The sequence below is a fragment of the Candoia aspera genome, chromosome 4 (genome assembly GCF_035149785.1).
Source record: "Candoia aspera isolate rCanAsp1 chromosome 4, rCanAsp1.hap2, whole genome shotgun sequence".
In the NCBI taxonomy this organism is placed as follows: Eukaryota; Metazoa; Chordata; class Lepidosauria; order Squamata; family Boidae; genus Candoia; species Candoia aspera.
In genome coordinates, this window is record NC_086156.1 from 51,444,762 (window position 1) to 51,471,764 (window position 27,003).

At 40.5% G+C, this 27,003-nt stretch overlaps 1 protein-coding gene across 1 annotated transcript; it reads left to right on the forward strand.

Moving 5' to 3' along the window:
- The first annotated feature begins 1,367 nt into the window (after positions 1-1,367).
- SUSD5 (sushi domain containing 5) lies at positions 1,368-25,521 on the forward strand. Its single transcript, XM_063302042.1, has 5 exons — positions 1,368-1,464; positions 6,234-6,411; positions 14,953-15,071; positions 15,793-15,981; positions 23,893-25,521. The coding sequence occupies exons 1-5, from the start codon at positions 1,368-1,370 to the stop codon at positions 24,918-24,920; spliced, it is 1,611 nt and encodes a 536-aa protein (XP_063158112.1). The 3' UTR covers positions 24,921-25,521.
- Positions 25,522-27,003: the final 1,482 nt, after the last annotated feature.

Genomic DNA, 27,003 nt, shown 5'->3' on the forward strand with positions numbered 1-27,003 from the left:
AATAAATAATAAAATGTAAATTTCACAAGCCTTGTGGAGATCATTTCAATCTACAAATAATGCAAACTTTAAGATTTAAATCTAGTTAAGGTTTAGAAATAAAAGGTCCAATAGTTTGAAGGCATCTCAGTAGCTACCATAGCTATAAAACTAATCTACTAATACATAGCACTGTAATATTTAATGGGATATTGCTTCTGTTGGAATTATCAAGAGTCAACTCAACATTGTCTCATAAAGGAATGGTAGGTTTCTTTTCCCATTTCAGCCATGTTACAGATAGTGTAGGAAAATACAATGCATCCAAGTTAGCAAAATACAATTGTGCTATCGTATCACATGCTGTGCCCAAACCAATACACCCGAATATAGTTTAACTTGATAGACTCGTTCACACAACAGGCTAAGATTATAGTGAGATTTCACAATCTACTGAACCAACCACATATTTCCCAATCCATTTAGTCCATACTTGCTTCTTGTGTGAATCCAGGCATCTTTTGGTTCTTTGTCTAATGTGTCTTTGCAGTTCACCAAACCTTTGCTTGTTCCCAAGTGTGACTGAGGCTCACTTGAATCTGGGCAGCGTTATGTGGTGACTATTATCTACTGTTTGAAAGATCCCGTTTCTGCCTTGACTCCCAGATGTGCATCCAACCCCCCACAAAGGGTCAGTCACACGCGCAAGAGGCTGATTCTTGTCCATCCACAAGCAGGTATACAGACGTAGAGCCAGGTCAGGTGAGAAGAGGCTCAGCGGGAAACGTGTTCATGCGTGCCATACGAAGGCAGCTACCGCAGCTGCTGTGATTCCCACCGGTCGTGCTTTTTCTAGCGGCTACAGCCATGCAAAAGTTGGTTGTCCTTTAAGGGGTCGGGGAATGTCGCCTTGACCCCGAGGGTGCCGTGGAAAGCCCTGGGGTTATTTCTCGAGTGAAGCCGCTTTCTCTAGCTGGTTGCACCCATTTCCCCTTCTCGTTTCTCTTACACCTTACTTTTAAAAAGTGGGCTCCCCCACCCCACCCCTTCTGTTCTGATTTACTGACACAGAGCCGTGATTTTTCACACAGCTTCTCCATGTTGTCAATGGGGCTGGGTAAAAGAAATAGCCTCTCTCGACTCCAAACTCCGCAGCAGCGCTGCAGCGCCCCCGCCCCCCGCCCCGGCGTTTCTCCCCGAGGGCAGCCCTGAGAAAGTGGCTTCCTTCTCCCGCTCTCTCTTTCCAAGACGCTGCCTCAGTCCGCCCACCCCGCCGCGCTCCCCCAGTGAATGGCCGAGGCGCGAGATCGCCGCCACAAGAATTCTCCCACCCCCGGCTCCTCAGACGCGGAGGGAGCGTTTCCAGGCGAAGTTGTCTGCTCCCGGCCATGGCGCCGGCGGCTTCTAAGGAGTTGCCGGTCCCCTTTGCCCGGGGAGTGGGGTTGGCCGTCTTCTTCCTCCTGCTTGCCTTGGTCGAGGGGGACGGTGAGTCTTCCTTTCGCGGCTGTATCTAGAGCCACCTCGCGCGTCAGATGTCATGCAGGAAATGTTGAAAGAAAAATATATGTGGGTGCATGTGGGCGAGAGAGATACGAGGTGGGGGGGAGGTGTTTAAAAAATACTGGAATTCAGAATATTCGCGTCGTCCGAGCGGCTGGGCCGACAGTGAGAACCGACTTCGTTAAAAAAGGTGACTAATTATTTTCCTACTACGAAGGAAGTGTTGTTTTCATTGTTTGGGGGATCTGTAACCTTACGAAGTAAAACCAGACCATGTTTGGCATAAATGCTGGCATTTTTCCCCCCGACACGTTTCTGCCCACAGGTCCGTTGATTTGTATTCCTCCTGTCCTGGGTCTGAAAGCAACAGGACATACCTATGTGAGTGTACACATATACTGTAGAGGCACAAGTTGTGTAAGAACTCCTCCCCCCCACAAACATACAAATCGTCGGGTAATACTATACAGAAACAACGGGGTGGGCGGAGTTTAACTTAATTTGAACGTCAATATGTTCTTAAGTAAGGCAGCCTTTCCCCAATGTGGTGCCTTGCAGGTGCATTGGAGTACACTTTTCATCACCCACAGCCAGCATGAGAGTTGTAGTCCAGCACATCAGGAAACTGCTGGGTGGAGAAAGTTGATGTAAGGCTTGAATAATACATCTAGATGTTAATTCCTTGTTCTCTGTTTTTTTGCTATGCCAGATGCGGCATGGCGGCCTCATCCCAGACACAGCATGCTGGCAGCCTAAGCCACACACACGTTGCTGAAATGAATGCCAATTTTGACTTTTGATTTCTGCTGAGATTTGAAATAGCAAAGGGGGGGTGGGGAGACCTGCACTTGTGATGCTGAGTGGTAGTAGCAGTAACAGCAGCCATTGATTCCATCATCCCACCCCTGCATACCTCTTCCAAGGGTCGAACAGAGCATATTTTTTACTTTCAAACTGCCCAAGGGATGTATTTCTTAATAGTTGTGAAATATGGCAGGAGGGGTGATAAGAGGGTCCTATTTAAACAGAGCAGAGTTAATGAGTGAAAGCACTTAACTAGGAGGATAAGTGAATTCTGTGTTTAGATAAATGTCCCAAATGCTCATGGGCATTTTAATTTTACAGAATTTCACACTCAGAGTAAGTGCTGTGTTTGGGAATCTCATTACTTTGCTCAGAAATGACTATTTGGTATGAGCACAGACCATAAAATTATACTGATCTAATTTATTATTTAATTAAATTTTAAAACCACTTTTTATCTAGTTTGGTAGGCAGCAACATCCATATTGGCCCTAACAAATTTTGGTGTCCAAAAGTTCAAAACGTTTTATCAAACAGACACAGAAAATCATACATTTTCTTCAGTGGGATGACTAGCTGATGAAGCCATCTAGTGCTAAGGTCTTAATCCAATCCCAATATACTTGCATGAAAGGTTAGATTCTGATGAAATCAGTGGGTCTTACTTCCAATGTATTTAGAAATAGGACATAGATTGCAGAGAGGTCAATTTAATAGAAACAGTAAATAAGTTATTTTAATATCAGTGATACATATTTACATATAGGTAAGGTTAAGATCACAGTCTTCTATTGCAGCCTTAATTTGTTTGCTTGTTTGGGAATAATTTCAAATGAAACGTAATTTGGAATACAAGAGTAAGGCCCAATATAATCGCATGTTTTTAGGGTTGCAACTTTAGCTAGGAAATCCCATTGACTTTTAAAAAGCTGGCATGCTTGGGAGCCTACTGTAATCTTTTTGACTTTTTCTTGAGTGTATACCTTCTGGTTGATGGGATGCAGGGAACTGTGTGGTGGCCTACAAAGTAATTTCTAGATTTAAAATCCCAGGTTGTTTAGAATAGTGTGAGCATGCTTGAGATAAAACTGGGCTATGATTATGCTTATGGCAGATTAGCCAAAACTAACTGGTACTGTCTAACTGGTACTCTCCCTATCATTACCAGGTGATGTGGCATGAGTACAGCAAAGTTGGTAACCTAGTCTAAATATTCTGTTTTATTAAAAAGTGTTATATGAGTAAACTTCAATTAACCAAAGCCATGATGGATGACAGATATCAATATCTGTGGGCCCATGTGATGGCAACCATGGTATATGGGAGATTGTGAATTGGAATATAAGAGGAGTAAATAGTAAAGCTAGAAATACTTTGGCCACCTAAGGCGAAGAGAGGACTCACTGGAAAAGACCCTGATGCTAGGAAAGACTGAAGGCAAAAGGAGAAGGGGACGGCAGAGGATGAGAGGGTTATATAGCATCACCGATGCAATGAACATGAATCTGAGTAAACTCCGGGAGACAGTGGAGGACAGGAAGGCCTGGTGTGCTATGGTCCACGGGGTCATGAAGGATCAGACACGACTTAACAACTGAACAACAGCAACAAGAAGAAACTGGGAGACCGTGAGTTCTAGTCCCGCCTTAAGCATGAAGCCAGCTGGGGGACCTTGGGCCAGTTCCTCTCTCTCAGCCCTAGGAAGGAGGCAATGGCAAACCACTTCTGAAAATGCCTACTTTTGCCTACCTTTTATCCTATTTCGCAATTTAACTGTTTTGTTGTTCGCTGATGTTTAATAAATAAATATTAGTGTTCATTGGATGTTCAATAAATAAACGTCAAGCTATATTTTTGGTAGCTGAACTGAATGGTGTGTATGGTTGCTCTGATCTGAATACAGGGATTGACTGGAAGTGTGCTGGATACCAGCTAAACTTGAAATGACCCACAGTTATTTTCCAACAGTAAGATGATACTCCTAGCAGATCTTTACCTGGTTTAGAGTTATTTTAGAATTGTGCCAGGATAAGGGAAGAAGATCACCCTGATACAGGGCACTGCTTAATGACAAAAAATCTAATATAATGTCTTGGAAGGTCTTATAGAATTCACTTATTATCCTACCTGTACCTGGATATTTTCCATTTTGAATATTTTTTAAAACCTCATCAACCTCTGCTTTTGAAAATAGAGAATCCAAGTATTCAGCATCCATTCAGGATAATGTATCTAAATATTTACTAATATTTTCTATTGCCAGGCTGTGAGAGGTCTATATCCTTTAGTTTTTTAAGTTTATTTTCTTGAAGAAAATTGCGATGACACTCAGAATGTAGTGAATATAATGACTCCTCATAAAAAGTGTTTACCAGTGCCAATGGTCTAATTTTAATGAGAGAAATTGCTAGTTAGAAGAAAGGTCAGTGCTGAAAATGCAAAAAAAAAAATCTAGATCTAGAAATAAAGAAAATATGTTTATATTTTGGAATGCATTTGTGATCTTCATATTGCAGTCAAGAGGAAGAACTTCTGCCTAGTCCAGCCCACATCACACTGGACTCTTCAGATGTACAGGACTATAGTTACAAGGAAGCTCAGCCAGCATCTGGAAGACATTGGAATGGGGAAGGTTGGACCATTCCCATATGAAGCTATGATGCAGACTCCTTAATATTTAAAAGTTAATCCTAATCCTTTTAAAGTAACCTCACCCCCAAGGAAGTAATGGGCTGAAGAAGTCTATGCCCTTTCATTGTGCTTTCCTGTTTATTATAAAATGTTCTCCTCATAAATACTTAATTAGTACCTGGTCCACTAAGGTTAAGGAGGCTTAAATGCCTGAACTTTTTGTCAGGGCAGTTGGTGAAGAAACAACACTGAGTCGAAGTTCTAACTCTAGTTCTTTACTGTTTCTACCATACACAGAATCTTGCCAGATTAAAGGTTCCTTTTCTGAGCCACAGGGAAAAATACCCTTGGAAAATGTAAGGCGGTGCCAGCCTGACTTACTTCCTCTCCCCACCCCCACTCTCTACACTAAGTAGGCTGTGACTTCTTTTATCAGTCTGGAATGCATTCTCCTCTCCCCCTACACCCCGAGCTCCATCACATTTCAGAGTTTTATTATTATTTTTTTATGGACACTGGGTACTTCATTTATAATGTTAATTATTGTATATTTATGAAGAATTGAAAAGCAAGATGAACTTTTAAAAAGAAATTAATAATGGAATCAATAGGCTCAATGTAGGATGAAAGCTCATTTTGTATATTATATTTTTGAGTACTCATCATTGAGTGTATATGTAAAAGGAAAATAAATGCATGCAAAAAGAAAACATCAGCAATTCACAAACAACAGCTATCTTTTGGCTTGGAAAGTTTGCTTTCCCATTTTACAGAAAGAAGCTCACTCATGTATAATACAGGTTGGGTTACAATGGCAACTGGAACTGGAGTTTCCATCACTAAGCAATGTGGTTGTAAAGCATGATGTCACATGACAGCATTGCTTAGCGACGGCAATCCCAGCAGTCCCAGTTGCCATTTTTTAACCCCAGGACTGTGCGGGTTGTTAAGCGGAAAGAGTCGGGAGTCCCAGGCAAGCTGACCAGTGGGTGAGAGCTGCGGGTGAGAAGTATGGGCAGGGGGGGTGGGTACCATGGGTGGGCGCTAGGGAGTGCAGGCAGATGCTGCAGGTGTGGGGTGGGTGCCATGGGTGGGTGGGCAGTCATAAACACAGGCCAGCCGAATTTTGATCACATGACCGTGGCAGTGCTGTGACAGCCGGAACTCCAAGGACTGGTCATAAGTCCATTTCTGTTGTAACTTTGAACAGTTGCTGAACAAATGGATGTAACCTGGGGACTACCTGACAGCTCTCAGCTTGATGGAATCTAATCAGGTATGCATTTTATACAGCTTGTTTGGTACCTCTTGCCTTATAGGAAAGTTATTTGCCCTTGGACCCAGGAACAGCTCCCAGAATCTGGATTTAGCCATGGCTCAGCAATTATGTGCCACTGTAGGAGCTCATTTAGCCAGCGCAGAAGAACTGGGAAGAGCCGTCAGGGATTGTTCCTTTGCTGTGTGCACCAGTGGTTGGCTAGCTGATGGCTCTATTGGGTAAGGAAAAAAAGAAAATGTTTCTTAAGAAGGTAATTCAAATGATTCAAACAGCCTCATCTAGGTAGCACTGTTTAATACATCTCTGGCCCACTGGCTGCATGTAACCACTATACAGCTAACAACTTCTTCTGTCGTCTACTTTGGGAGCCCAAAACTTGCTTCTCCCTGCCTCAATTTCCTCTGTGATCCCAATGCAGCTAAACTTACTGTTTCCCACTGCCAGGAGTACCATGAAACAGTGGATTTAGCTGCATTAAAATGGCTGGAAGAAAGGCTTTAAAAACTGAAAGGATGAAATACTTGAAAGGTGTCACACAGAAGAAGTTTGGCACTTCCTCTCTCATCCCAGAGGAAAAGGGTTTATTTTACTGGAATGCAGATGCTGCAGAGTGTTGGACAACATTTCCTAACATTAAGTGCAGTTATATAGTGGAGCCAGTTCATAAGTGTTATCTAATGAGTTCAGTCTGTTTTGTGGGAACTTCTTGTTAATATTTTTCTGTTACCTCTCATATTTTGTTATTCCAGATTAAATTGAATATAATATACAATTGTTAAAATTGTACAATTGAAGGTAGATAGGCAGGTTGGCAGTTGCAGGAAGACACTGGGAATATGGGAGGGGCTGTGCTAGAAGGGGAATGCTGGGAAGATGGGGGTATATTTGGACCAATTGTTGCCTAGTTTAGATAATATCTTTAAGCCAGTTATCCAGAGAGATGATGACTCTCCTTCATTGGATATGTTCAAATGGAGACTCAGTAGTCTTCTGACTACTTGGATTTCTGCACTGAACAGTGGGCTAGACTTGTTGGCCTCAATGGTCCCTTCTAGTACTTTTAGAAGGGACCATTCTAGTACTTGGTAGAATTCTATGATTCTACCAAGGAAGGTGGTGAGCTTCTCTTCATTGCATGCATTCAGAGGTCCCAGCCCAGCATTCCCATCCTTGCTTCTATCATATTCCTCTTAGTCCGCTACACCCAGCTGTTTAGTTTGCTAAGAGGAATGCAGTCCTTACTAGGGTCTGAATAGTCTGAACTTTTCCAATGTATACATAACAGGTTTATGTAATATATTTGTGGTGAGAGTGCATATGTGTAGGTGCATGTACTTTATAATTAAAACACAAAATACAGAATATAGAACAGTTAGAATACAAGTCTAAAAAAGAAACAAGAGAAACTAAAACAGTGCAAGAATAGACAGAAAAACATAAAAGACAGGTGACTTCCGATGTTCTCCAACATAGATATAAAAGCACTTAAAAGTTAATCTCTTACTATTAATTAAACATTTAGTAACATTATTTCTCTAAAATCAAACCATTTAATCATCAAAACCCAAAATCAAAACTTCATTTTCTTCTGTTACAAGCAAATAGTCCAAAAGCGGCTTCCAAATAGAAACAAATCCAGTTACAGTATTTTCTCTTATCAATGCTGTCAGTTTAGCCATTTGCGCCAGTTCCATTAACTTAATCATCCAATCCTCCATTGAGGGAATTTGTGCATCCTTCCATCTTTCAGCATATAAGAGTCTTGCTGCTGTTATCGTATATAAGAACAGAGTTCCATGTTGCTTCTCAAGCTGTTGGTCCATCAAACCCAAGAGAAACAGCTCCAGTTTCAATTGTAAGTCCATTTCGAAAATCTTTTGAATAATAATACATATTTGATTGCAGAATTTCTTAGCTTTTCCACAAGTCCACCATAAGTGATAGAAAGTTCCTTCACCCTGTAAATATTTCCGACAAACATTTGGTACCCCATTATACATTTTGGACAACTTATCAGGAGTTAAATACCAACAGTACATCATTTTATAAAAATTCTCTTTCAAATTATAATTCAAAGTAAATTTCATACCTTTGTTCCACATATTCTCCCATTGTTCAAGCATAATATTACACCCAAAATTCTTAGCCCAAAATTTACTTTTATCCTCATTTGGTACATCTATCCCCACAACAATAGATGTAAGTGCATTAAGCTCGACTTCCACTGCTACATATCTGCCATGTTTGTCAGAAAGCAGTAAACGTGATTTCAGTCGTGATTTAAGATATACAAGTCCATGTATCTTCTTCAAACCTGCTGAAATAAATTCCTCTCCCAAATTTTTATTCATCAAATATTTAATTTTTTTTCCTTATATGAGTCTCCTGTAAGCATGTTTTTTTTTCCTTTTGTGCAGGGCATTTGCCCCGTTCATATTCCAAGTAAGGTAAGTACAAGCCATGATTAAACAGACATCTGATCAAAGTCCATAGATGTAGCACCCATGTCTATGCCTTGTAGAGCAGATTCTTGGGGTCTATTTCCTTGTGCAGGTTTCTCATCTACACCCCGATCCAAACTAGATCCCTATCTAGCAAGAAAGTCCTTGGCCTTATGGATGGAGGTCAGTCTGAATATTTGCTGTTGGAATACAAAACTTACACCTTCCAATCTTTCCCATCAAAAAACAATTTTATTCTTTTTCAGAATCTCTGTTTAAAAAGCGTAGTCTTTTCTCTTCTTCAAAATCCTTCAAAATCCTTGCAGGAATCTCTTTCAAAACAATTAAATCCACACTGTCAATATTTAATCTTGATTCAAAATGAGTTTGCAAAACCTGATCTCCTGTTTTCCTTCTAGCAAAATGAACCAAAACATCTCTTGGTTTATTATTTACAGCTGTATATCTTGAGTTGATGCGAAAAACTTTATCTAATTCATCCTCCATTCTATATTCCTCTCAATCCAATAATTTTGCCAAAGCCATAGGATTTTTTCAACAATATTCTCCCCTTTCATCTCAGGAACTCCTCTCAGTCTCAGACGAAAATCCATGTCCCTAAGTTCTAACAGAGCCATTTTATCAAGTTCTTTTTCTCTCTCTTGCTCAGTATTATCTGTCTTAGTTTCTAACACCCCCACTCGATCTGTTACTTGTTTCACCTCTCCAGCAGTTTTTTTCCATTTGATGTTCAATCTTTTTCTCAAAGTCAGAATATTTACTTTCCATTGTTTTCTCAAAGTCAGAATATCTATTTTCCATTTTCTTCTCAAAGACATCAAAGTATTGTTTAACAGTATTAAAAATTTCATCAATCATATTTCTCATCATCTCCCCATCATCAGAACCATGATGAGGTGGTCTCCTAGAAGCCATGATTAGTTCCCTCTGGTGGTTAAAATTATTCAATACAACCAAATCTTAAAGCCAGTGGAAAAATACTAGAGACTGAGATCATTCAAAAGCAAAAGTCTTGCCACTAGAGGTGTTTATGGGAAGTGTCCAATTAACTCATTAAGAAAAAAGCAACAACACTCACTTTCTCACGATAGCCATGAATGTTCCGATTCCAACAGGACAGATTTGTTAAATCCCAAAAGGAAACAGTAAAAATACCGCCAATTAAATAAAAAAAAATAGTCCTTTGGTTCTGTAAAATAGATCCACAGTTCAGCTTTTGGTTCTTTTTGCCCAAAACGTAAAATAGTCCAAGTTCAAATGCTCAACAGTTAAGTTTCAAAAATAATGTGAAAGTTACCAAGAGAAATCTCATCTCTGTGTTGGAAAAAGCCTCTTTTAAACAAAGAAAAGGCAAATAAATTGGTGCATTAAGAAATGGGGTGGTCAGTTTTAAAGTCCATTTAAACGGCTGCAGCGCAGCTTGGGAAAGGATGACCATCCCATCTCCCAGCTGATCACTCACCGCTCGATCTATAAACTCCGTTTATGATCTTCTGGCTATGACCAGCTGCCCAGAGGACACAGGGTATCCAGGGAACACTTTTGGGCTCTAGGGAATCCTGCCCGAGCCCTAAAACGCCATGCTGCCAGGTCTACTTGCGAAGCTAATTCACAAAGAGACGCTGTTCAAAACTCCATTCTCACTGGAAGCCTGAAATACTGTCTTTATCCTTAATTATACAACATTTGGCTCTTTCACTTGTATGTAGGCTTTGATCTTCTGACATTCAGCATTCTCGGTTGACATTATGGATTCTCAGATGTTCTTTTGACTTTTCCAAACAATATGGAACATCTTTAGGTAATATCATTCCAGGTCCCATAGTTCCACAAAAGCTGGAGCCATGAAACTCCAGTGAAGCAATATGCTGTTGATTTGTACATAATCATTTAGATCCAGCTACTTCAAGAAGGCATAATATCGTGGTGTACTTATTGCACTAATTTTGCAAAATTCTTACTTTTGCTGTAATTTACATCTCAGTTGCATTGTCAGCATCACGGGGGAGAATGTCTCCTTCCAATAGCCATTTCCTAAATATATTTTGTTTCTGTAAGAATTTTGATCTGAAAGAAAATCTCCCTTGCAACACTTCGCCCATTCTGTTCCATCAAAGTGTTTTTCTGGACCTTTAACTGTTGAATTGCATTTAAATGCATTTCTTGGGAATTGAGATCCAGCAAAGAAAAGAAAGATGGGGGAACCAAATGTCAAAGCTTATAAACCCTGTCTGGAGAAAGTCAGGGGCAAAAACAAGTCATGACAGAGTAGCCATACATATTTTATCTATGTCTGTTTGGGCTCTGTATAAAATGGGTAGTCTTCTTTATTTTTTATTTTTTTTAAAAAATGGGGTTGGGACAAGACTTTGAAATTAATTGAATGCTGTTATTTGAGCAATTGCCCCACAGCCTGGCTGCAGTCAGAGAAAATTAAATCAACGAAGTGTCTCCTCTCCAGTGTGCTCTTAATCGTGTAACAAATTGTTTTCCCTGCCTGATTTTCACTTATATGTGACACCTGGATACCTTTGTTAAACCCACTAAAATCTAATTTGATCTTCATTCGGTATTATAGCATAAAATTGCAGAAGAAGCAACAGATCTTTCATGAGTAGCGTTCAGGAACATAGGCAACAAGCCATCCATTTAATGTTCAGCATATGCACAGGCTCACACAAACAGTTTGAAGAAGCCCCATGTCTCTGCCATAGCAATCATATGTGATATAAGGGAAATAATGGGAAACCTAGCCATTATTTGGGTTAGGGATATTGAGATGAGAAACATATGAAACATGGAACAATTAGGAAAACTACAGATATATCAAATGTTAAACCAGATGAAGTCTAACAGTACTTTTTAAAATGTAGATCTAAACCATGTGCAGCAGAACCATAATGGCCATGGACTGTTTTCTAATTCTCCACAAGATGAACCAAAGTGGCATCCAATTAAAATTCCTATCAGCAGTTTACCATTAATAGTTAACATGTCACATATCTTCAGCATGATGACACTAATTTAAGTCAGAAAGGACCCTAAAATAAGCAAACAGAAATAACCAAGTCATTATTGGTTAAATTGTAGAAAATTACTTGTTTGACTTTCCTTTCATCTCAGTTAAGTATTGATAGGAAATTTACATGATGAAGTTAAATGGAATAATGCCATTTTGATAATTAATTAATGGGAGATGAAATTTCTATCCAACTCATTAGGACAGTTATTTGCATTGATCAGTTACAGATTAAACTAAAAGTATGCAAGCCACTGCACTGTTAACCAAATTTATGTAATTTGCTGGAAACTATTTTAGGAAGCATTTATTTACTCTGGTTTCTCTTCAGATCGTATAAATATTTTGCCTTTTTTATTTATTTGACTTTATATTGTGCCAAGGACAGTAATAATCTTACTTGCTTTCTGGAACACCAACCTTTTCCCCCTGTAGTGTTATAGGCTATATGTTTGCTTTTGATTTATTTACAGTATAAGACTGATGACAAAATAATAACTATGAAACACCACCCTGACTTCCTTGCTACAATTCTTGAGATTTATCTGAATATTCAGTATGGCAAATAAGTCCTGTTTCTTCCAATAGCTAAGTAGTTTATGAATTCAGCTGTTAAATGTTAAAAATGAAAGTAAAGTGTTGAAAATGTAATCTAAAAGAGATAGATCTAAAGGGAAAATAGTTCCAACAGCACTCTGAAAAATTTCATTTGGTTGACAGATCTCCCTCCCACTAAAACACCAAAGACATTAGCCTAATACATATGATTATCTCTTTCCACATGCTTACTAAATTCTTGCAGATGCATTTATTTCTTACTTTATATTTAAAGTGTCACCCGCATGGCAAAATCCTATGGTGTCTGAAATACATACACACCAGGCTGAACAATGGGGACAATACCCTGGCAAGGAAAAATGGATCTGCTTACTTTGACTTAGGAGAAATGCCTTAATAAGTGATTTTTATTATTTACAACATTAAACTGTGTTTAAGTATTATCACATGTATATACATTGGAAACCTGCTTAAAAAACATTTATCAGATCAAAAGCAAAACCTAGTATCAGATTTTAACTCAAATAGGGGAGCAAATGCTGTTAAATGGATGGCTTGTGCTTATCTTTGATTAAGCAGAAGATCTTGTACGTATGTTACACTTCTATACTTTTTATTATTTTTTATAGTAAATTTTATTAGGTTTCAAGAGAATAAAAACTACAAAAAAGAGAAAGAACTACAGAGAAAGAAAAAAAACTAAAAAAGTCCAGAAACACAAGATAAAATTTTTGCAACTTTACAAAAAGATGTAGCTTCTGACTTTTAACACCAAGGATATACAAAAAATTCCATAATCAATCTCTTAACTCTATATTAAACCAAAACACCACATTATTTCTATAGGTTATTCCACTTTAAAACATAATAAAAATCACTACGTACAGTTACTCTTCCCCTTTATATTAAAATAAAGGGGAAAAAAGTTCATATAAACCTCCTAAACATCTTGCTCCCCTCCAAAAGATAAAACATATTTAATTATTCCCTTCCTATTCTATACATTTCTGTCTAATATAATAAGAATCAAATTAAAAAGCACATAAGTTGTCTGCTATTATACTTAATAATCCAACAATTTTAATAATCCCAATCTTAATAAACCCCAAAAACAAAGACAATTCAAAACAGTAATTCCATATCTTTAAAAGGGACTAACATCAATCAAATCCTTAAAGCAAACCAGATAAACATTCTCCAACCCTAATAAAACAGTTTAAATAATTTTAATCTTAATAAACCCAAAAAACAAAGCCAATTCAAAACAGTAAATCCAAATCTTTAAAGGCAAATAGCATCAATCAAATCCTTAAAGCAAACCAGATGAACATTCTTCAACCCTTATCCCAGTTCAAAATAAACCAAAGCAGTTACATATTCCCACAATGTGCACAGAGCTTTCCTCTAGAGAGAATCAAACAGCCCAACTGGCCCTCCCTCAAAGCTTCCAGGTTCTTTTCATGGCATCCACCAGGAGATCAATTTTACTTATGGCTTGCAGATCACTCTCTCCCTTAGATTTTTCCAACTCCATTATCCAGTCTTTATCCAGCATCTCGATAAAAATCCCAATCTCAGTCTTAAAAAAAACCTTTCTATTGCTCTTAAATTCCTCAATTTCATCTACCACATCCCCAACCTGATGGCACATTTTAGATCTCATATTTTCCACAATGTCCTGGATATCTTGCATAAAAGCTTGAAAGAAGTCAGAAGAAATCTGTTTAAAATCCTGGTGAAAGTCAGAAAGAATCTGTTTGAAATCTTCCATGTCTCACGCAGTAGATTATGGTGCCCCCTAGGAGCTTAACCAGTGAAAGTCAAAGATATGGAAGAGTTCCAAAGTGTGTTTACACAAAGTGAGAGTGAACAGCAGACAGCTCTCAAGGGAAAGTGAAGGCAGAAAGCTGAAGATTCAGATCAGCTGATTCAACTTGTAGGAAAATGCTAATATCTTCAAATTTAATACAAAAATAATAACAGGAAGACAATGGTTTACTCTCAACCTCTGGAATTTCCTTTGGAAGGAAAATGAAATCCAAAACTTAAAAGAATTTTTTTAAAAAATTCCAAAAATAATCTTAAGCACCAAGAGAACCAGCTTCTCCTTGCTGTAGAAAGCCTCTCTTGGGGTACATATACTAAAAAAAAGCAAAAACAAATTGGTGATTTAGAAATGAGATGCCCGTCTTAAGTGTCCCTTTAAGGCTACAGCATAGCTTGGAAAGTGATGATGTCCTCACCTCCCAGCTGGCTCTTACCAGTCAATTGTGAAACACTGTTTGTGATCTTCTGGCTGCAAGCAGCCATCCAGAAGACAGATGGGATGATTCCAGGTATTGTCCTTGATCCGGAAAACTTTTCTGGGCTTCAGGAAAACCTGCCTGAGCCTGAAAAAAGTTACTGCATTGTCAGCTCTGCCCGCTGAACCAGCGGGCACAGCAGTTGTGTCCACCATTCCCACTGGAAGCCCGTTGCACTTCTATACTAATCACACAGAGGATCATATTAAGCACACAATTCAATTTGTGAAGAATTTCTTCTGAGCCTCCTTTGGACATGGCAAAGCACAAATGAGAGAAAAAATGTTCAATATTTGACATTTTGGTCTAAAAGGCAACACTAAAGGCTGGGGGGGGTTGCTGCACTTCTTTTTGAATTGTTTGAATAATTTTTTGCTACATATTTAATGATCTTTTTATCTTCTTTCACTGTTTTAGGACAACTGTGTGCAACACAACAGGCATCAAGCCACAAAGCATGAAAGTTACTGATGTTCACTTTGAAATGGAACCTTTGCCCAGTGGCAGATATGATGCTCTTTGTGTGAAGGTTGAAGGTCAGCATTGTTATACTCCCTCTTCAGGCACTATGATAATCTAGATTAGAGAAGTTTCTTTTCCTTTTTAAAAGATTGCTAACCATGCAGTAGCAGGGGAAAAAAACTCTTTGGATGGAGACAGATGAAACTCTAATGACAAATTACACTCTTTTTAGAAACTTTATAGTGTTCATTTAAAAAAAGAAAGAGTATTTATTTGGAACCATGGCAGTGCTTTATCATAGTCCTGAACTACCTTCCTCACACCTCTAAATTTGATTTAGAATGCATGTTTGAACCAGAGGATAATGTACTTTTATTTAGGAAGAGAATACGCTTTCAGTCAGTGGTGATGCAGAGCGTGCTCAGAATAGGCAAGATGGGGTCATGGCATCACCGTCCAAGATCCATATGTACATTGCACTAATGTACACAGGGGCAGGTCTTTAATCACAATGCAGTAGTCCCATATGGTCTATTTTGACCACGCCTTGTGGATGCCATGATTGAAAGCATGGATTTCACACCAAGAAATAAGGCAGAGATCTTGAATAATGATAGATTCTTCCAGGAGTTTCTCCCAAGATGCTATCATCAGTTCTCCAAGAATTGTGAAAGCAATCATCCAACACATCTGAACAGAAAAGAATGGGTTGAGAAAGGCTGTCTTATTTCAAGAACAGAAAGGAATATAATCTTACATGAATTTGTTTCCTTTTCACCCACTTTTTAATCTCAGGCCGGCCGTGTGGGGATCCTCCATCCTTCCCTCATACCATTCTTCATGCTCACACTGGGTTTGAAATGGGAGATGAACTGCATTATGTCTGTGCCCCTGGATATGTTACGAGTAACAAAGACATGACTTTTACTTTGCTGTGTCACACCTGTGGGGAATGGTTTGGCCAAGTCCAGGCTTGTGTCAAAGGTGAGTGCATAGAGATCTTTCAGTCCCTGACTATAACATCAATATTTCTTCCTGTACATGCAGATTTTCCCTTTCTGATATTCTGAGGGCTTTGGGGAAGTTGGTTTGGGTTCTCTTGACCAGAAAAATATTCTACCTGACCCTGTGTTGGAATGGCACAACGAGCCCTGAGTTTGCTTCCACTACTTTTTGAAGATCAGTGTAGCAAACCATTTGTCTGTGGATTTCTTTGAGATTGCCATGTCTGAATCACTTTTCTTCTGATGGGACAAGAAACCACAAGTCCTTTCCCAGACTTACTCCAGCCAGAAGAAGGCATTGTGTAACATTCAGATGATGTGGCAACCTCAAAACAAGCAACAGCCAGAGAGTTTTAATTAGGACTCAGTATAGCACTCATAGCAATTCTGGGAGTTGTAGTCCCAACAAATCTGGAAAATTCCGGTTTGGGGAGACAAAATTTATCGATCTTGCTTCTTGCTTTTCTGACTGGCAGCAGCTCTCTTTGCAAAGCTAGGAAGCCCATGGACCTTCCAGATGTTATTGGACATCATTCCTAGCCATTATCCTTGATTGTTGGGGTTAATTTGGGAACTTGAAATCCCAACAAGTCTTTTCCAGCCATGCCATCTGAGACTTTTTGGCCTAAAACCTATGTGCCAATAATAATGACTTAAATTAATGCTTTTTGGCCATAAGTTAAAATCATGATGATATAGGAAATATTGTTAAAATCTCAGTGGCTTCCAAGGGGGGAGAAGCTTTGTGCTTAAGGTAGCAATGCCCTGTAGCAGAAAATAAAGAGGAGGCATTGTGTTTTTTCCATAGCATAGTTTTTCAAGTTAAATGCCTCAGGTGTCACAAATTGTGAAGCTTGGACCCCAGGTTTTTGGAACTTTTTCCTTGAAATATAACCATAAGAGGATATCCTGAATATTTTTATATTTGGTACCCGAGGATATTTTAAAAGGAGACATAAGGAATACATAAAACTGATTCTGAATTAAGTAAGGGCATGATTCCTTTTGTTACTGCTTTCAAAGGAGCCTTAGACCCATGCTCACAAGTAACCTGCCTTGGTAAGAGGCATAGAATACCTCCCTTCAGGCATCTTGGCAGGTGACTAAATCAGTTGTTCTAAGCACCCATCTATACTTGCCCGTTCCTGCTCTACCACATGTAAAAGAGACTGACTGAGGGTTGCTTTTCCCACTGCCAGGTAATACTTGATGGGAAGGGAAGCAAAGCCAGGAGATTCCACCAACTGCTTTCCTTATCTGATTCCATATTAAAATTTTAAGGGCAGCACCACTTGCCAGCTTCATTAATGAGTGACTGGCAGCGAGGGCAGCACAATTTATTCCATCATACTTTTCTGCTAGCTCGTGGACTTGAGGATAGCACCTTAATGCTTTCTGAAACATATCTACATAACCTAAGTTAGTGTGGATATAATAGACTTTCCATAAATCAAATTAGGCATGACAGAAATAGAATCATTTATACATATTTTTTCTTACAGTATTTTCTTGGATAGTGAGTTTGGATTCCAGTCAGCATTTAAAAAGCATAACCTATTTATTAAAGGCAGATTTCTATGGATGAAGCTTTCTAGCCTGATGCCTTTCCAGTATGTTGAACTGTAATTTTCATCATCCCAAATCAACAAGGCTGTTGAAGAGTAACTGGTAGTACAGTACTTTCCTGATGGAAATCCTTTTACTGGATTCAGAAATCCTTTGTCTCTCTGTTACACTCAGTATTGTCTTCTTATTGTCTGTGTTCACACTTCATGCTAAGTCAGAGGTAGGCAACCTATTTCTTCCTTCTCTATTTGTACCATGTCCTCTGAGGCTTTCTGGAATAAGCAAAACTGAAAAATGTCATTTCTCTGTATTTTGAAGGTAGAGTGGGTACCTTAAGCCTCACAAAGGCTTATTTTATTTTATTTATTCAATTTATATTGCTGCCCATCTCAAACTAGTGACTCTGGGAGGCTAACAACAATAAAAACAGTCATGATATAAAAAATAAAAACAAGATCAAAAATTAAAAATAAATATAAATACAACTGAGCGATCTAAAAGCCATGGTGTTAACATAACCATGCAATGGGGCCCTTCCCACACTCGGGGCCCCAGGCCTGGGCACAAAGCCAGGTTTTCAAGGCCTTCTGGAAAGCCAACAGGGTCAGGGCCATCCTAATATTCAGAGGGAGGATGTTCCAGAGGGCAGGAGCCACAGCAGAAAAGGCACGCTTCCTGGTCCCCACTAGCCGACGTTCCTTGGCTGATGGGATCTGGAGCATGCCCATCCTGCTGGACTGGATTGGACAGGCAGAACTGACTGGGAAAAGACAGTCCCTCAGGTAACCCGGTCCCAGACCATGAAGGGCTTTAAAAGCGACAACCAGCACCTTGAATTGCACCCGGAAACACACCGGCAACCAATGCAGCTGCCGAAGCAGAGGTGTTACATGCGCCAAGTAGCTGACACTATTTACAACCAGGGCAGCTGCATTTTGTATCAGCTGAAGCTTCTGAATGCTCTTCAAGGGCAGCCCCATGTAGAGCGCATTGCAGTAGTCCAAATGGGAGGTCACAAGGGCATGAGTGACAGTGAGTAGTGCCTCCTGGTCCAGGAATGGGCGCAACTGGTGCACAACCTGAAGGTGTGCAAAGGCCCTCTTAGCCACAGCTGCCACCTGCTCTTCCAGCAGAAGCCATGAGTCCAAGACGACCCCCAAATTACACACTGGTTCTCTCTGGGGCAGTGCCACCCATCCAGGACCAAAGATGGAAGAACCTTGGTGCCAGGCGGCCCAAACACCCAAAACCACTCAGTCTTGCTTGGGTTGAGCTGGAGCCCATTGCACCCCATCCAGGCCCTTACAGCCTCCATGCACTGAGATAGGACATCCACGGCATCACTCAGCCTGGGATGGAGATATAAAGCTGAGTATCATCAGCATACTGATGATTCCCTCACCCCAAACTGTCGGATCACCTAACCCAGCAGCCTCATGTAGATGTTAAATAAGAGGGGTGAGAGAACTGAGCCCTGCAGCACCCCACACAGTAGGGGCCGTGGACTGGACCTCTCCCCTCCCACCAACATTGACTGGAACCGACCCCGGAGAAAGGAGGAGAACCAGCACAATACGATCAATGGTATTGAAGGCTGCCGAGAGGTCAAGAGCAGCAAGGATGGCTGCACTGCCCCCATCCTGCTCCCACCAGAGGTCATCCAAGAGTGGGATCAATGCTGTCTCAGCCCCAATCCTGGCCTGAATCCTGACTGAAAGGGGTCCAGATAATCCGCTTCATCCAGAGCCCTTTGAAGCTGCTGTGCGACCACTTTCTCAACAACCTTCCCTAGAAAGGGGAGGTTGGAGACTGGACGAAAACTATCCAGATTGGTTGGGTCGAGAGATGGCCCCTTCAGGAGGGGGTGCACCACTGCCTCCTTAAGAGCTGGTGGGACCACCCCTCCCTCAAAGAGGAATTAACCACAGCCCAATCCCAATCATGTGTCCTCTCCCGGGAAGCCTTGACCAGCCAGGAGGGGCACGGATCTAACACAGAGCTGGCTGAACTAACAGCTACAAGAGCCCTGTCCACTTCCTCAGGTTCAACAGGCTTGAATTCCTCCCAGATAACCATGTAAGACTCAGCCCCTGTAGCCCCCACTGGCCCTGCATCAAGGCTGGAGTTCAACGCAGAGCGGATGCGAGCGACTTTACCTGCCAGATGCTCAGCATATTCCTACCCTGAAGGTAGACCCCCAAACTACTCCCTCCAAGGAGAGTCCGGGTCACCTGAAACAGGGCCACTGGGCGGCTATCTGCAGATGCAATAAGAGTGGAGAAATAACCACGTTTTGCTGCCCTTACCACCATGAGGTAGGCTCTAATAGCAGCTCTGGCTTGTGTTCTATTGTCTTCACTTCCCATCTTCTGTCAGCGGCACTTCAGGCATCTCTTAGCTCTCTTAAGCTTCCTCAGCTCCTCCATAAACCATGGGGAGCCACAGGAGCTATGGGCACGGAGAGGCCACTCAGGCGCAATCCAATCCAAAGCCGTGGCCACTCCTTTATTCCCCTCGGCCACCAAGGCCTTGGCTGGACTGTGCAGCAGACTTCCCGGAACAACCCCAAGCTCCCTCTGAAACCCAACTGGGTTTCAGTTGCCTGGGGCAGGCCGATCTAACAGGCCCAACCTGCCTGCGGAGGGGGGTGGTGCCAGACAACTGGAGGCTCACCAGAAAGTGGTCTGACCATGACGGGAAAAACCAAAACCTCCCCCAATTTCAGAGCACTCTGCCACTGCTCTGACAGAAAAACCAGGTCAGGTGAATGACCACCATTATACATTGGGCCCTGGATTACTTGGGACAGGCCCATGGCTGTCATGGTAACCATGAACTCCTGAGCTACCTCTGCCCCCGCCCCCAAGGAAGGCAGATTGAAATCCCCCAAGACCATAAACCTGGGGAACTCCGCTGCCAGCCCAGCTACAGAGTCAAGGAGCTCAGGCAGGGAGGTTGCTACGCAGCAGGGAGGCTGGTGCAATAGCAACAATCCCAACTAATCCCTAGAGCCCAACTTAACAAACAGGTCTTGCACCCAGCAGTCTGAGAAGCAGCACCCCTGAATGCCTCCCAAGTGTCTTGGATGACCACTGCCACCCCACCACCCCTACCCTGGGATCTTGGCTGGTCCACACCCGGAAACCAGGTGGGCATATCTCAGAGAGGGGGACTCCCCCCTCCTCTCCCAGCCAGGTCTCCGTAATACAAGCCAGGTCAGCTTTCTCACCCACGATCAAATCATGGATGAGGGTGGCCTTATTACAAACTGACCTGACATTCAGTAGCAGCAGCTGACAGCCCAGGGCCTTGAAAGTCTGCCAACTGGGGCCCGGGAATGAGCTCGAGGAGCTGGAATGTGCCACAGGAACAATACACCTCTGGCCCCATCCCTGCGTGCAGCCTGCACCTCATCTCCTGTATCTTTTACAAACCACCTGAATATCTTTCTCCCCTCCAAAAGATAAATCATATATAATTATTCCCTTCCTACAACTATTCTATATATTTCTGTCTACTATAATAGAAATCAAATTGAAAGGCAAGAGAGTTGTCAGCTATTATACTTAATGGTATAACAATTTTAATAATCCCAATTTTAATAAACACAAAATCTTAATAAACACAAAAAACAAAGCTAATTCAAAACAGTAAATCCAGATCTTTAAAGGCAAATAACATCAGTCAAATCCTTAAAGCAAACCAAATAAACATTCTTCAACCCTTATCCCACTTCAAAATAAACCAGAGCAGTTATATGTTCCCAAGATATGCACAGAGTTTTTGTCTTTAAAAAATCAAACAGCCCATCTGCCCCCTTCCAAAATTCCGGGTTCTTTTCATGGCATTCCACCAGGAGATCGGCCCTATTCATGGCTTGCAGATCACTCTTTGCCATAGCTTTCTCCAACTCCATTATCCAATCTTCACCCAGCATCTTGACAGAAATCCCAATCTCAGTTTTAAACCTTTCTATCGCTCTTAGATTCCTCAATTTCATCCACCACACCCCCAACCTGATGGCACATTTTAGCTCTCATATTTTCCACAGTGTCCTGGATATCTTGTATAAAGGTTTGATAAAAGTCAAAAGATATTTGTTTGAAGTCCTAGTGAAGGTCAGAAAGGATCTGTTTGAAATCTTCAATGTCTCACACAGTAGATTATGGTGCCCTCTAGGAACTTAAATCAACAAAAGTCAAAGATATAGGAAAGTTTGAAAGTTGTTTACACAAAGTGAGAGTGAACAGCAGACTGTTCTCAAGGGAAAGTGAAGGCAGAAAGCTGAAGATTCAGATCAGCTGATTCAACGGGTAGGAAAATGTTCCTGTTATTACTTTTGTATTAAATCTTCAAATTTAATACAAAAGTAATAACAGGAAGACAATTATTTACTCAATCTTTGAAATTTCCTTTGCAAGGAAAACAAAATCCAAAACTTAAAAGAAAAAGTTTAAAAAGTAATCCCCAAAATAATGTTAAGCACCAAGAGGACCCCCCACCTCCGAGGTACATATACTTAAAAAAACACACACAAATTGGTGATTTAGAAATGGGGTGGCAGGACTTAGTGTCTCTTTAAGGCTACAGTGCGGCTTGGAAATGATGATGTCCCCACCTCCTGGGTACTCTTACCGGTCAAATGCAAAACACAATCTTCTGGCTGCAAGCTGCTGTTTCAGAGGACAAATGGGATAATTCCAAGAATTCTCCTTAATCCGGAGAATGTTTGGGTTTCAGGAAAGCCTTCCTGAGCCTGAAAAAGGTTGCCGCATTGTCCACTCCAACCGTCAAGCCAGTGAGCACAGCCATTCAGTCTGCCATTCCCACCGGAAGCCGCACTATGAAGCAAATTCTTGATACTATGTGGTGTAAGCAAAGAAGGCATTCTCACACTCAGTTGTTAAATTCTAATTGCAAAGTGATGTTGAATGGGAGACATTAATAGGGTTATTTAGGGATTTGGATCCAGCTCTCAAAGGAGATCATATTTATTAAGGAAGTCTATGTTAGCCATTTCTGGCTTTGAGAGAGGGCTAACAGTCTTTTCAGTTTATATAATTATTAAAACCATTTTTAGATTAATATCCTGTTTTCTGCTATGGATATATGCAACTTGAATAATATTAGGCATAGTCCTTAAATGAATGTCATTTTTGGCTTCAGGAGAAGCAGACTAACACATGCTAGCTAAGAGCTGATGTTACAAAGCCCCATCCTGATACCAAAGATTATTTCTAAGAAAAATAAAAGTTGACCAAAATGGTACGGGAAATAGTCTTTCAGACATCATAATTCTGATAAGTATTCCTTTGTATTCCTCTCCCATTCTCTTAGTTTATTAAACTGTTGAAAACTAAAGACCAAAACTGACAGGATATTTTAGAATTTCCTTGTCAACATCTCATTCTTTTTTTTAAAGAAGTATCAGATGGCTAAAAAGTTATTTCTGGCAGAGCTTTCTGTCTTCTTCAGGAGAAGGAATTAGAGCAGCCATAATAAAACCAAGACAGGTAAAAGAGAACCGGTTTTATAGAATTTGGAAAGGAATGAAAATGGCACTGACATTGTTTAACGAATGAAGTCGTTCAGCTTGGAGACTGAGTGGGACTTGCTCACAATAAAATATACAATCCCACCCATTGAATTTAAAAAAAAAATCTACACTGCAGTACTATTTTGGGTTATTCAGGTATATTAAACTGTAACTGCAAAGCTCATTATAAATTCTACTCTGATTTGACTCCCAAATGTGATGATTTTCAGCAACATGAATGGGAAAAAAAATGGTACATTTTTTTTCAAAAATGGGTTTCTGCAACCTAATGTCCTTTAAAAGTGTAGGTCTACAAATTCCATCACCAATGAGCAATGCAGGCACTAATTCAACATGTCTAGGGAGCTCCAAGCTACTTTATTCCATGATTTAACTAAAAAAAAGCAAGTATGAAACATCTCTATAGAAATTTTATTTTTATTTGTTAAGTGTCTGTGGGAAAAAGTGTTTGGTGCTGAAATATATGTTACAGGATGATGATGAAGGAGATTATATCATTTAAGAAGAGACTGCTTCTTTCTCTTCAGAGAATTAGGGAATCAGTAAATCATAAACTGAGACACACTATTGTACCCACAAAACTTTATGGCAGCAAGCTGGTAAACCCAGCAGTAGATGCCACTTTTAAGAAACAGTGTCTAAACCACCGTTTTAATGTATTTATTTATTACATTTGTCCCTGCCCATCTCCTCCCACTGGAGGGACTCTGGGCAGTCTTCCCATCATCATCATCATCATCATCATCATCATCATCATCTACTTTTCAGATGTAACTGAGAGACATATTGATTATGAAGATAATTTTCCTGATGACCGATCCATGCCTATTGAGGAACATGAACATAATATCAAGAACAAAGAGGAAAAAGAACATGAACCTGAGCAAATTCTAAAGGATGGCAGCAAGAGTGAGTCTGATGACAACAACCACATTGGTGAGAAAACTATGTATAATGAGCAGGGCACCAGAATGATATATGAAAGTGAGGACTTCCCCATTGAACCCATCATTGTAAGTAATGATACAAAAGCAACAAAAAGCATAGATTCTAATGTGGATGACTCCTGGCTTGACGGTTACCCTGTTACTCAAGAAGCAGTTGAAGGACAGGAGGAAAAAACGGATAAAATGGATGAATCTATTGGGACAGAAAATGATGCTACTACTAATCCACCAAATTTTGTAGAAGTTAGAAAAATAAGTGCCAGCAGCCTGGAAAAGGATTTTATGCAGACTGGAACAGTTCCATCAAGAACACATGACAAGGTCAAAAAAATACCAGTAATGTTGCCAACAATTGGTCTAGAGAATGTGAGCATAAGCAAAGGTTCTGATGATGACCTAACAAGACCAATGGAACTAGCATCTGTAACCACAGTCACTACTTTGAATTTGGCCACCTGGGAAACTTCTACAATGTTCCAACTTGTTGATCACATTTTATTGCCAGAGGAAGAAGAAACCATGGCTTCCCTAATGCAAACTATTACTACTGCAGCTTCTCAAAATGCCTCTACTGATACAATAACAGATGTTGAGACAGAAGCTCTGACCTATGGACTAGAAGGAAAGCATATAACCACTTTTGAACCATGTACAGGAATAGATTGTTCCAGCCCATATAAAAGCCTTATGATAGCCATTGGGATAACAGCTGTCTCCTTGCTTTTACTTGCCACAGTTTTGGCAGCCTGGTGCTTCAAGAAAAGGCAGCAGAAGATCTCTGTGTATAAACTAAATGGAAAAGATTATACTAGGTACCAGTTGCAACAAATGGAAATGCAGAAGATCTAGCTAGCAGTTTTTGCTCTTTGGAAGAAGTGGAATAGTACAAAAGAAAGAAACTGAATGAGGAATAGATTTTAATGTCCACTTAAGAAAATAAGATAAAAAACTGTGTGCACGTCAGCAGGACTTGAAGTTATCACATTTAGCTACTTGTTTATCATTTAGCTACTTGTTTTAACCCTTTTCAAACTTTTCAGGACTAATTAAGGGAACCATATTTTATCAATTGGTGACTGTAAATTTCTGATCTGTGCGATCTGCAAACTCATCGACAGGCTAACTTGACAATTGCCACCTTTCACTACTGTGTGATTTCTGTAGAGCAGAATGGACTTCCAACAAAGATTAAACAGTATCTGGTTTTTCATCTATCCATAAAAGCGATTTTCACTTCTGTTGGTTAAAAACTTCGGTAATTACAGGTTTCAAAGCAGATCAGTAAAGCAGGAAAAACAATCTGTGTGTGAGGTGGAAATAATTTATTTGAAGATTTACATCTTTTTTTCCAAAGCAAGGATCAAATAACATGGATAGTAATTACTTGCATGTTTCATTGAACTATTGAAGTGCTAACCATCAAGAGTTGTTTCCTCAGTGCCATTCTTCATTTCAGTGGATTTTTGTTGTTTATTCATTTAGTCGCTTCCGACTCTTCGTGACTTCATGGACCAGCCCACGCCAGAGCTTCCTGTCGGTCGTCAACACCCCCAGCTCCCCCAGGGATGAATCTATCACCTCTAGAATATCATCCATCCACCTTGCCCTTGGTTGGCCCCTCTTCCTTTTGCCTTCCACTGTCCCTAGCATCAGCATCTTCTCCAGGGTGTCCTGTCTTTTCATTATGTGGCCAAAGTATTTCAGTTTTGCCTTTAATACTGTTCCCTCAAGTGAGCAGTCTGGCTTTATTTCCTGGAGTATGAACTGGTTTGATCTTCTTGCAGTCCAAGGAACTCTCAGAATTTTCCTCCAACACCACAGTTCCAAAGCATCGATCTTCCTTCTCTCAGCCTTCCTTATGGTCCAGGTCTCACAGCCATATGTTACTACGGGGAACACCATTGCTTTAACTATGCGGACCTTTGTTGTCAGTGTGATGTCTCTGCTCTTAACTATTTTATCGAGATTTGTCATTGCTCTTCTCCCAAGGATTAAGCGTCTTCTGATTTCCTGACTGCAGTCAGCATCTGCAATAATCTTCACACCTAGAAATACAAAGTCTTTCACTGCTTCTACATTTTCTCCCTCTATTTGCCAGTTATCAATCAAGCTGGTTGCCATAATCTTGGTTTTTTTGAGGTTTAGCTGCAAACCAGCTTTTGCACTTTCTTCTTTCACCTTCATCATAAGGCTCCTCAGTTCCTCTTCGCTTTCAGCCATCAAAGTGGTATCATCTGCATATCTGAGATTGTTAATGTTTCTTCCAGAGATTTTAACTCCAGCCTTGGATTCCTCAAGCCCAGCATGTCGCATGATGTGTTCTGCATACAAGTTGAATAGGTAGGGTGAGAGTATACAGCCCTGCCATACTCCTTTCCCAATCTTAAACTAGTCCATTTTTCCGTGGTCTGTTCTTGCTGTTGCTACTTGGTCGTTATACAGATTCTTCAGGAGGCATACAAGATGACTTGGTATCCCCATACCGCTAAGAACTTGCCACAATTTGTTATGGTCCACACAGTCAAAGGCTTTAGAATAGTCAATAAAACAGAAATAGATGTTTTTCTGAAACTCCCTGGCTTTTTCCATTATCCAGCGGATATTGGCAATTTGGTCCCTAGTTCCTCTGCCTTTTCTAAACCCAGCTTGTACATCTGGCAATTCTTGCTCCATGAATTGCTGAAGTCTACCTTGCAGGATCTTGAGCATTGCCTTACTGGCATGTGAAATGAGTGCCACTGTTCAATAGTTTGAGCATTCTTTCATGTTTCCCTTTTTTGGTATGGGGTATAAGTTGATTTTTTCCAATCTGATGGCCATTCTTGTGTTTTCCAAATTTGCTGGCATATAGCATGCATTACCTTGACAGCATCATCTTGCAAGATTTTCAACAGTTCAGCTGGGATGCTGTCATCTCCTGCTGCCTTGTTAT

Coding starts and splice junctions, on each gene's coding strand:
- SUSD5 (XM_063302042.1), top strand. CDS start 1,368: ATGGCGCCGGCGGCTTCTAAGGAGTTGCCGGTCCCCTTTGCCCGGGGA. Junction 6,412..14,952: donor CTAGCTGATGGCTCTATTGG/GTAAGGAAAAAA, acceptor TCACTGTTTTAG/GACAACTGTGTGCAACACAA. Junction 15,072..15,792: donor TCTTTGTGTGAAGGTTGAAG/GTCAGCATTGTT, acceptor TTTTAATCTCAG/GCCGGCCGTGTGGGGATCCT.